Below are 11,981 nucleotides of genomic sequence, written 5' to 3' on the forward strand. Positions count from 1 at the left end.
GTAAATATGTATATATACTTATATGTATATATGTATATATATATGTATATATATATATATATGTGTGTATATATGTATATATATATATATATATATATATATATATGTATGTGTGTGTATATATATATGTGTATATATATATATATATATATATATATATGTATGTGTGTGTATATATATATGTGTATATATATATATATATATATATATATATACACATACATACACATATATGTATATGTTTATGTATATGTATACAACATAAATTTGAAGAGAAGGAAGACACAAACACGCGCACGAGCATGCGCGTGTGTGTGTGTGTTTGTGATATCTATCAAATTAGATAATAATAATGAGGAAAAAAAGGAGCACAAAGACTGTAATGAATGAGCAAAATGCTTATTAATCATATGATCTATTGATGGAACGTTATAGAAAAATGAATACTAGACTAATGAAAAGTAAACTGTGAAAACCATTTTGATTTATCACGGCTACCGAGATCCGTTCCGGTAAAAATAATAAATTGCAATATATTTAATATATCATTAACATCATTAACCCATATACTCATACAGTCCATGTAAATAAGGATAGATAAAATGCATATTTATTTTGATAATGTATTTTCTACAAACATGTGCAAACACACTGTGAATTATCTACAGGGAGATTCAAAGCATTTCAACTGCATTAGAATAATAAAAGAACTGAAATAATGATTAAAAACTATCGTAGGAACGTTATCTTTCATTAGACACTAGCAAAATTTAGCCTATCAAATTAATTTCAGGAAATAATAACCGACGAATAAATATGTATCTTTCAAAAATCCACGTCTTGCCAATAGGAAATCATACTGAAGCTAAGAACACAACTAAGAACTGTGACGGTATGAATGAGTTATGTATTATATCAAAACATGAAGTATTTGATTAGATATGAGTGGACCATTCATTCGGAATATGATCTGAATACCTCGAGTATGTCTTTTAAATATACATTTAGGTATATGTATATTCATTAAAATTCGAACTAATCATATATTTTTTTTTTTATAGCTGGCTGCGTTTTATGTTTTTTAAATAACGTGGGTGAGTTTGCACAAACCTACTATTGGCACGTCTTGTAAAAATTAGATAGGCTAGTCTCTCTATTATCTTACACTATGTACATTTTACACACTCTTCTGGAAGACAAGTGGGTTCATGGAAAAAAAGAAAAATATTTCCCTCGGCGCGACTAATTAGTTAATAGGCAAATGATACTGATAAAAACAAACAAAAATTGAAAATTTAATTAAAACAAAGGCGGAGTTATGGGTTTCGAGGGGGCGGGGCAAATGTGCTGAGCCACGCCTTCCTTCTTTTCCCTTTCGACGTGTCCGAAATTAGTGGATGGGGGGGAGGGGGGGTATGATATCAGGAAATGTGAATCATAACTATGCCAAAGGAATGACACTGCTTTTATTTTTTTGATTCTGGAGCGATGTATACCCTCCACAGTGGTTTGGCCTCAGTGTAAACAAATCATAGATTTATTTGCGAAGGAGATAAACAAAAACAAATGAAACCCATTATTTCCAAAAAAACAACAACGAAGAGCGATAAGGGGGTTACTTAAAAGGATAGAACACATTCAATGAACAGAAAAAAATCAGCTATCCTTTTAAAAAAGCAGGGAAAAAGGGATGGAAGGGTTAATCAAAGGATAAAAAACCCACAATATCCATGAATGCATCTGCTGTACAATTATTTCTTTTAGTCAGCTAACTTGAACAAGAAATATGGATGGATTCTCTCAAATATCATCGCTGTTGCTTTTCCTCTGCCTATAAAGTATTTTTTTTTTTACTAATTGTGACTACTGTACATCTCAGGGTTTTACACAGAATGCTGGATTAGAAATTTACAACTATGATACTGAGAAAATATACAAGTGCATTGGTAGACCTGAAATGTATTATTTTAATGTATCTTTTAATGCAAAGATTAACAGTAATTGGTGATACAATTAAAAGTTGCAAAATTGGAACCATTTAATGTAAAAAACGACTTTAGGAATACAGGGTTACTGTGCTCGAAAACAGTAAAAATTCGAATACAAATAAAGTTCTGAAATGTAACATTGGATCTTATTTTTTTTATATATATAATTTTCTTTTTTTTCACTTTTTTCATTCTCTCAATATCTTTCATAAATACTGCTGAGGTACAAGTTGTCAACATCAATGAAAACACATCTTAAGAACTTCTAACAACTTCTTCAACTTCCAGTCGTCATCTTGCCAGGTCCCGGAACTTCATTAATTTTTTATGTATTTTTATAATCACTTATTCATATATACTTTTTTTCCCTTTTTTTAGGCAGCGTCAGAAACAAAACAGTCTACTTACACACTCTCCCATTCACTCACTTGTTATGACTATTTCCAACAAATATATTTACAGCAGGAACACAAGTTAGCTTCACTTGTGCCGTTCGTTTTGTTCCCCGGTTGTGTAGCGAAAGAGAAGTCCAGATCTTCCTGCAATTTACCATCACGTCTTGCAACACGGAGTAAAGGACACAGACTGATCTTTATCATTGACTTCATTATTCATACGCGTATGTTTATTTTGTTTCTCTTCGATGAAAAAAAAGAACACCGGCCGATTACGAATTCATGTTTCCTTGGTATAATTTCCCAAGTGGTTGGTCGAAGTTCAGTCTAGCTTGTTTAAATTGTCGTATTCTGTGTAAAGAAGTGTGATGATAAATTTTCCTTCACCAAGCACAGCCTACAAAGTGGTTCAGAACCGCACGTCCTGTAGGCAGAGTAAGGAGTCACTAGAAAGCACTGAAATGTACGTGGAATTTGCACGCACCTTTCACCATCATTTACAGCTTAAAAACGCCACCGTATAGTGTTTTTTTTTTAATGACTGTTATATCACTACTATTCCTCGAACAACAGAATAACGTTTTCCCCATATACAAAATAGACTTTGTTGTTTCTCTTAAATACGATTTTTTTAAGCATCGCAACTCGACAAAGCTGCAGCATCCAGTCGTGTTTTCGTTTTTTTATCTTCTTTTTTTATTTGTTTATTTATCTAACACTGGAGAGATGCACAGCTCTTGGGAGTCGCGTGGAGAGCACCAGGAGTCCGCCGGATGTGGAGGAGTGGCGTTTGTCGAACCTCACCGCATTTCGTCGCAGAACCGGACCAGCTGCGCGTCGCCGTGGGTCACCAGGTTCAAGTCGCGGTTCTCCACCTGCACGGAGTCGATGCAGCCGCGGAAGCCTTGGTAGTACGCCCGAGGGAGCCCGTCCGGGATTCTGGGGGAGCCACCTGTTGGCGTAGGGAGGGAGGGGTGAGAGAGGGCAACAGAGTGCCAGGAGAGGGTGGCTTGTTGCTCATTACATTATCTGGTGAAAGTTAAGACGCGCACGCACACGCACACGCACACACACACACTAAACAAGCATAAATCCATCACACTATTACGTCACTCTCCAAAGCTCACCTATCCATAATTTGCCGTTGGTGTTGAGTGTCGTGGCGCCCTTCTCCGAGACGCCCTTGACGGACCGCTCGGCGTCCACCCGGAGGACGCCCAGCCGCTTCCTCCTGTGCGCGACTAAAGTGTGCCACTGGCCGTCGTCCACGCGCACCTGCACAGGAACACAGGTTAGGATTCTTACTGGTGATCCTTTTAATGGCTTGTTATCGATTTACTTATTGCATGTGACTTCTGGGAACGAATTTCTTTAATCTTCTTTGATATAAAAATGTGCGCAATATGATTACACTCGCTGTCTAAAAGCAAGGCTAGCAAATAGCAGTACCTTCTTTCAGCCACACACATGAATAAAGAAAAAAATTAGTCGAACAAAAATCCAACACATAAACGAGAAAAAAACAACAACAAATAATTAGCATAAACACATAACATCCTACCTACCTACCTATCAATCTATCAAATCTATCCATATCTATCTATCTACCTAACTACAAAACCAAACAAACCGCAATTCTCACCTTCGATCTAACAATGTGAAGAGTCTGCTGCTTGCCGAGGTTGTACGACATTTCGACAAACCCGCCGTTGATGGCGATGGCCAAGTAGTCTCCCGCGAGGGTCGTTCCCTTGTTGAGCCAAACCAGCAAACCATCGCCATTGGTCGCGCGGAAACGGATCTCGAACTGGTTGTTTGTTTGCCCTCGTTTGCTGGTGGGGGGGGGGGGATGGTGGGTGAGTTGGGGGGGTTTGTAAGGGTGGGGGTTATGGGTGGACTGCATGTGGTTGGGGGTTTTGGGTTGACTGGTGTATGCTTGATCTTTTTCTTAAGAGATTAATATTCTAATGACTGTTTTATCATGAAAATTATGTTTAGGCATAAATGAAGTGCAAATTGCTTTCCTCTATTATCTTCGGTGTACAGGACACACTCGCTCGCACACACATATAAAGGAATATATACTTATTTCTGAATATTCTATAAGAAAATATCGGTCTAATCAACATCAAAAAGGTTAAAATCAAGAAAATATGTCATTGCAAATATAGATAAGCAAACACACATACGAAAAATAGAAATCTGAGTAAAAATGACAAACAAACGTATTTCAATAATCTGTAAACAGAAAAAAAATGAACAATAAACAAAGTCAGAAGAAAATCAAATAAAATATGCTACTAAACGCAGAAACAATACTCTCGACATGCAACAATATATGTATGTATATATATATATATATATATATATATATATATATATATACATACACACTAAGTAACTAAAAATCGTCCCCAAGCCCCAGTGCTCCAAGCGCAATCATGCTGTTAGTGCCCAGCTCACCCTACGAGGTCGTCATACTCTAACTCCTGCAGGATCGCGTTGTTGTCCTCGGGCACGGTCTCCGCGTACACCGAATCCTGAATCATGTTCTCCTCGGCGGCGCTGCCCATCAGGGTGTCTCCTCCTTCGGCGGGATCCTCGGCGTCCTCGAAGCGGTAGTACTCCTGCTCCTCCAGCGCCGAGATGAGCTCGTCGTCCCCGAAGAGCGACAGGAACCCAGACCCCGCCTCGTAATCCTCGCCTTCCTCTTCTCCTTCTTTATCGGCTCCTCCTCCTCCAGTCTCTCCTCCTTTCCTCAAGGCATTGTCTTCCTTTTCGTCTGGCGATCCTCCTCTTGCTCCTCCTCCTCCTCCTCCTCTTTCCTCCCCATCCCCATCAGCGTAATCCTCCTCCTCGAGGAAAGCTATATCATCGTCGAGGTCGTCCTCGGTGGGGTAACTAAGGTCGAGGTCAGTCCAGGGCTCCGGGAAGTCGTAGTCGCCGTAGTCGTCCGTCGAAAGGTTGTAGCGAGTCGTGTTACTGCTCCGACGCATGCGCAGAAGAAGAGGCGGGCGGGTGAGAGAGGGACAGCGGGCCGGTGAGTTCGCGAGGGAAATATCGTGACTCAGGGATGATGGCGAGAACGAGTCGAGAGAGGGAAAGCGAGACGATGAAAGCATAAATAAAGCGGGATGATAATAGCCATGGCAAAAGTGAAGTGAAGGTAAAACGAATAAAAAGAAAGGCGAAAGGATAAGAAATGATGATAACAAGGCACAAAGAAAGAACGAATCGATATCGTTAAGAGCCATAACAAGACAAGTTTGAAAAGATATATTAATTCTTAAGAGAGGTTCTGAGAACGATGCAGTCGAGAAGATAACGGGTAAAGAGTAAGCGCCGATAATGGTAATAAAAATGATAATGAAGCAAGCGGGGATGAGGAACATGAGCGGGTAGACAGGAGAGAGGGGAGAAGGAGAGAGAAGAAGAGTAACGCAAAGGGGAGAGAGAGGGGAAAAAGACTAAAGGAGTGATGAAATATCACTTCCGGCTTAGGGAATGGGTGAGAGATCATGAGATGAAATGAGTGAATGTTGAGGTATAGATCTAGATGGTTTAGTCAGCACAACTACGGCATTTCACCAATAACCTAAAGTCTACTATTAGTGGCATTATTTTAGTCTATTTTTTGCGTGCATTTACCAACAGCAGTTATATTGTTAATATTGATACATTTCAAGAGTGAAGTTGGTATCGTTGGAAAATATGTTAGTAGTTAATACAGAACCGCAATTCGCAATTAACGAGTTCGGCTGCCAACTTGACGGATCGGAAATGACACTTACACTCTGTAAACCATGTTGGGGAACTTGAGGTATGTTTTGCCGTCAAACTTGACCGGTTTCATCATCTGGTTTTCGTCTGAACCTGTCAAAATTTAAAAGAATAGAAAATGAACTTTATTTGCAAAATAAATCGATATTTGTTATCATCACTGGGCTCATCAAAGGGAGAGAGAATAAAAAAATCTTCGTAAAAAATAATTAACTTTTTCCTAGCACAAGCAAACAGATAGATTTTTAAAAACATACATAAAACAATCTTTTACATTACGGAAATAACTCCTCCCGATTACATGACCTTATACACCGTTATAAAAAAAAAAAAAAAAAAAACTAAAACTTTAAAGAACTTACGCTTTTCGCAGAACTTCCCGGTGAAGGAGGCTGGGCACTTGCACAGGAAACGGCTGAGGAACGGCTGGCACACCCCGCCGTTCTGGCAGGGGTTGTGCAGGCAGGGGGGGCCTCGGTACCTAAAGCAGGGGAGATGAAGGGCTTGTAGATAAGAGCGTCACATTTCTATTGGGTATGTTATATCAAGGGACTTTGTAATGTCATGAGTATGAGCAGTTTTGAAGTATTATGACGGCAAAGAGGGATGGTGACGGTATTAAGATAATGCTGGGATATTATGAACACTTTTGTGACTATGATTGTACGTTCTCATGCCACGATGTCTATATCATATATCTGATCATTACTTATCTTACAATAACGCTACAATACTCGACGTGATACATGATCCTTTTGGGCTAATTTTATAGTGCAATCAATATAGCATCATATCCCAAGTAAACGTGAAACAAAAATAGGAAAAGTTTCGATGTAAACGTCGTGGAGTGATTTGCTTTATCCTCGCAGATGACGTAATCAGTGTCGAGTTCAAAACGTCTTTGCAGATGAATTATTTTGGTAATTATGTATTAATATGGTGACGCTGTAATCCCTTTAGTATCATCATAATTGTGAGCAGATTAATGGCTATGTAGAATTATGAGCAATATTCATGAACTTCATCCCAACATCTCTCTGACTCCTCACAGGCAGCCGCCTAAACCATCGTCGATCCCTCACAGACGTCTCCTTTGACCTCTCCTCTTCAACTCCCGCCCACCTCTCGCTGACCCCTCAATAGCCACTCAGCCGAATTCCCCTCACTGCTCTCTCCTCCCGTCCTTACCTCCTGACCCCGCGACCTCCCCTCGCCCTCTCGTCCAGGTTGTCGAGCACCTCCGAATTGACCAGCAGTCTCTGGATGGCTCCGTTCAGTCCCATGGTGACGCCGGAGTCCGGGTGGGAGAGGGTGAAGTTCCTGCGGGGAAGGGTGTCATGCTCAGCGAAAGCTCTCGGTGCTTTTACTTACAGCAATGTGTGTTTGTCAGCTCTTATTTAACGTGGTTGTTTAGTTTGGGTTGTTTGATATCCTGAGTTTAACAAATATTATTGGATTCATATCTTATTTTTTTTTATAATTCATATCTTAATTAATAATTCATATCATATTAATTAATTAATAATTCATAATTTAATAATTCATATCTTAATCAATCTTAAAATTGGTTGTGCAGGGGAGTGTGTAATCGTGTGTGCAGAAGGGTTTGTGTGAGAGTTCTCGTGTTTTTGTATTTGTGTCTTTATCAATGCTTTAAAAAAAAATATGCTACAAATATGAAACACACAACAATAAATTTCTATCTTCTCCTAAAAAGGAAACAATTGATAACACCAGAAAGAAAGTCCCACTCACTCTAAGCCTCCGAGGTACAGCGGTTGATTAAGGTTGAGTTCGGTGAGTCTCGGCCCACTCTTGCCTCGCACTTTCTTGCCCCTGTTGAGTTGCAGGATGCCTCTCCTCTTCTTCCGGCGCACGCGTACCATGTGCCACGTGTTCAGGGCGACGCGCTCGGGGCTCCTGCGTCGGCCGAGGGAGAGAGAGAGAGAAAGAGAAGATAGTTATTCACGGGTTTTGGACCGGCGCTTGTCTGAGATGTCGGACTCTCAAATCTTTCTCTTTCTCTCACACACACATACTTGTTTGAGTGACGTACTTTCCTGGGGTAGGGAGTTTCACTGTTCAGATCTCTTCTATTATAAGGCCAGAGATGTCACGTAGCTTTTAAAATCATTTTTTTTACATAGTTAAAGAATTTGAAATCGGTTGAGAAGTTAAATGATGACAAATCGCGGGATTCAGCAATTGGTAGACTGCATTATGCGAACAAACTGACATCGACTGATCTGACAGCAAAATGAGTTCACAAGAGAAAAGGAAAAAGGATTTCATTTTGACTGGAAAAGGACATTTCATATTGAGGTGTGCCATGTTTCATCTTGCATTCGTTCATAAAAAAATATTGGACGACACAACACGCAAATACAAAGCTTTATTCTTGGAGGAAGTGAAGCACCACCAATGAAAGGAAAACAATGAGGAAAAAAGAACATAGAAAAGCTCATGGAACAAAACATAACGTGTGAATCGAACACTTTTTCCGCCAAAGGGGAAACATAGAAAGAGATTCTACTTGCCGGGAAAAGGCGAATAAAACATACAAAAAGAAAAAGAAAAGAAAGAAAAGAAAATCGAGCATAATCATTTGTGTGAAAAACGAACGTGAGTGATACGAAAATCTTGCAAACTATATGTGTCGTTGAAGGAAAATCAATCGTTGCAAGTAGCCTTCGAGAAAAGGAATCCCCGAAGCACTTATTCGAATCAAATGAATCTTTGGAGAGAGAGAAAAAAACAACTAATTTTGTCTCAAGCTTTCATTGGATTCGAACACTCGCTCGACGGGGATGCGTGTGAGAAACTCATATTGCAGATGGTGCAAGAACACTTTTTATACAACGCATGACAAGCCTGCAACTCTGGCAGAAGAAGAATCACTTGTATTGACCCGACTTGACCCGCGCCCAGCCGAGAGAGGTCAGCGTGGTCTACAATATGAGTGAAATACTCGAGGGTGGCTGGGAGACCGCAAGGACAAAGATAAACATAAACATTACTTGTGCCAGAGTAAGTTCAAGAACAAATGTGCTTGTTCGTGTTGCTCACTCTGACCTGAAGTTTGTTTACCACCTACATCAGTGGCCCACTACTTACTTCAGCCTGAATCTGAAACAATATATTACAGTTGGTGATTCGGTGTGGGTAAAGCTGCTGGTTCTATTGTGACATACATTTTCACAAACAAAACGGAACATGGCAGTGTTAAATGCCAGACACTCCTTAAAAAGGTGACTGTCTTTTTTTCTTTGTTTTTTTTAAGGGTGTGAATCTGACCACTTAGTCGCAAAGAGCTTGGCTGTGTTACCACCAACATGTTCCCATTCGCATGCCCTGACAAACTTTGACAAGATTATGGTAATGATCTAGGGAATAATAATAATAATAATAATAATGAAAAATAAATAAATACCAATCTATAATGCAACTGATTAAAAAAAACATTGCATCTCCAAATACCCAATGCAGACTATCCACTGATGTAAAAGGGAAGGGGGAAAGGAAGGATATGCAAGGTGGCGAGGAGGGGGAGAGGTGTGAGGAGAGAAGACGGGAAGAGAAAGAAAAGTGGAAGATAAGGCAGACGGAGAAGTAGAAGAAGAAGAAGAGAAACCAAACACGAGCTCCTGTCAACTCACACGAGGGTGGCGAGTCCTGAGCCGAGGTTGTAGGAGAACTCGAGGTGTCCGTTGCGCAGGTTGAGGGCGATGAAGTCTCCTCCGCCGCCCATCTGGCCGTTGTAGAGCAGGACGCCGTCGGGAGAGCGCGTCAGGAACCAGATCTCGAGGGCGAAGGATAGGCCTACGTTCTCCAAGGTGGGCAGCTCCAGATACGCGTCGCCGTCGAAGTCCGGGATCACCATCTCGCGGAGGGTTCGGTCCACTGAGGAGAATTTTCGAAAATACTTATTCTGTGATTTCGTTGTTTGCGTGTTTTGGTCTCGTGAAAAAAAAAAACCAGACGACTAGACATCAATAGACAAACTCATATAAGCCAGTAATACGATTCGCCTTCCGCTGTCTCTACGGGACGAAAACTATTTCTAAACCTTACATAACGTCACCATAACCTTTACCAAAACAACGACAGTAACAGTCTAAAAAAAAACACTCACTCTGGTCACACAGCGTGCCTCTCCTGCCTGGGGGACACTTGCATAGGAAGTCCTTGGTCGGGAGAGTGACACAGGTTGCCCCAGCTTGGCACGGCTGGCTCTCGCACGGGTCGAGCTTGACCTCGCACCGCTCTCCTGCGAAAGAGGGGAATCGAGGTCACTTCCATAACATGATTTATGTTGCTGTTGGTTGTGTTATAAGTCGCTTGTTTGAATGTTGATAGGGGGTTATCTCAGAGTGTGATGATGTTTATTTTATGTTTTTTACTTTTTTTTATTGAGCCAATTGTTTCATTTGAAAATAAATGGTGTTGGCAGGAAATATGTATTGTATCATTTATATGAGCTATGCAGTACTGCAAATGATCCCTAATAATAGTTTCTCTCTTAGGAGAAAAGTACAAAAAATAAGTTAGTCATTTTAGACATTTCCGTAAACAACTAAGAACTAACATAAACCACGTAAGCACTATCGTAAACACTAACACCATCGATATCATCATCATTGCCATCCACTTTCAAGTCACCCGCACACACACTCATCAAAAAATCCCCCCTCCCCCCCCCTCTCTCTCAATCCCTCTTCCTCACACATAAATCCCCACTCTCTCTCTATGTATCTCATTCCCTCTCTTTCCTAATATCCCCCCCCTTTCTCTCTCATTCCCTATTTCTCTCTTAAAAATCCCCATTCTCTCTCTCATTCTCCCTCCCCAATAATCTCCCTCTCTCTCTCTCTCTCTCTCTCTCTCTCTCTCTTTCTCTCTCTCTCTCTCTTCCTCCCTCTCTCTATCTCTCTCTTCCTCCCTCTCTCTATCTCTCCCTCCCTCTCTCTCTCTCTCTCTCTCTCTCCCTCTCTCTCTCTCTCTCTCCCTCTCTCTCTCTCTCTCTCCCACTCACCAATAAAACCTTGAACGCAGAGACACTTGAAGTGGCCATCGTCCGTCGGCCTACACGAGCCGTGGTTGAGGCAGGGCAGGTTGGCACACGGCGACGCGGAACACTCGCCCACGTGCTCGGCGCGGATCACGTGGGGGGAGCCGGGCCAGACGAGGTCAAGCGGACGCCCGTTTATCCGGACGGAGCGCAGGCAGCCCACCAGCCCTTCCGACGTGCCGGCGTTTTCCCACACTCTGCTCGGACGGGAAGGTGACGTGGCATGAGTTATGTGTCTTGGGCGAATGACGCTTTGGGATGGATATTGGTTGACGGTCAAGAATGTTTCATTGTCATTCAAGTATTTCAGTGAACATGTGAAGTTGAATAGCACTCAAAGCAAATAACCTCGAAAACGAATAATATACGTTTTTAAACATCCCAAAGTGCATATAACCTGAAATATAAGACCTTAAACAAATAAGACAACAATAACTGCAGGATCCCCTTCGCACCTCCTTTCGTTGGTGGGGACATATCCTACGTAGGTGGATCCTCGCAGGTCCAGGCTCTTGAGCGTCCCCGGGGCCTTCCCGATGGCGTCCTCGTCGTCGTCCAGTTGCAGGATGCCGTCGCGCTGGTACCTCTTGGCCACCACCTGCAGGAGGGAAGAGGGAGGGCGTGGTTGAGGATGGCTAGGGAGCCCTTCCGTGGGCGTTGGGTTTCGTGTTTCTGTGTAGGGGCGTGTGTAGGTAATAGTGTGTGTAGAAGGGTTTGTCTGAGAGTTCTCGTGTTCTTGTTCTGTTTGAT

General features: G+C 41.5%; 1 protein-coding gene across 5 annotated transcripts in view; it reads right to left on the reverse strand.

Annotated features, from left to right (window-relative positions):
• Positions 1–2,027: 2,027 nt before the first annotated feature.
• Positions 2,028–11,981, reverse strand: part of LOC122255806 (agrin) — a 528,413-nt gene continuing 518,459 nt past the window's right edge. For 3 of the 5 annotated variants that reach the window (XM_086555614.1, XM_086555613.1, XM_086555615.1), the window contains 12 exons: positions 11,687–11,829; positions 11,196–11,428; positions 10,296–10,430; positions 9,820–10,063; positions 7,919–8,083; positions 7,352–7,483; positions 6,526–6,644; positions 6,175–6,256; positions 4,847–5,365; positions 4,026–4,215; positions 3,511–3,658; positions 2,028–3,335 (listed from right to left, as the gene is read on the reverse strand). In XM_086555614.1, coding sequence (XP_086411740.1) covers positions 3,184–3,335; positions 3,511–3,658; positions 4,026–4,215; positions 4,847–5,365; positions 6,175–6,256; positions 6,526–6,644; positions 7,352–7,483; positions 7,919–8,083; positions 9,820–10,063; positions 10,296–10,430; positions 11,196–11,428; positions 11,687–11,829 — 2,262 coding nt within the window. In that variant the 3' untranslated portion in view covers positions 2,028–3,183. The remainder of the gene's footprint in view (positions 3,336–3,510; positions 3,659–4,025; positions 4,216–4,846; positions 5,366–6,174; positions 6,257–6,525; positions 6,645–7,351; positions 7,484–7,918; positions 8,084–9,819; positions 10,064–10,295; positions 10,431–11,195; positions 11,429–11,686; positions 11,830–11,981) is intronic. The other 2 variants (XM_086555616.1, XM_086555617.1) reach the window with 1 other exon arrangement.

The sequence above is a fragment of the Penaeus japonicus genome, unplaced genomic scaffold (genome assembly GCF_977035675.1).
Source record: "Penaeus japonicus unplaced genomic scaffold, GWHDUDI00000001_assembly GWHDUDI00000031, whole genome shotgun sequence".
Classification (NCBI taxonomy): Eukaryota; Metazoa; Arthropoda; class Malacostraca; order Decapoda; family Penaeidae; genus Penaeus; species Penaeus japonicus.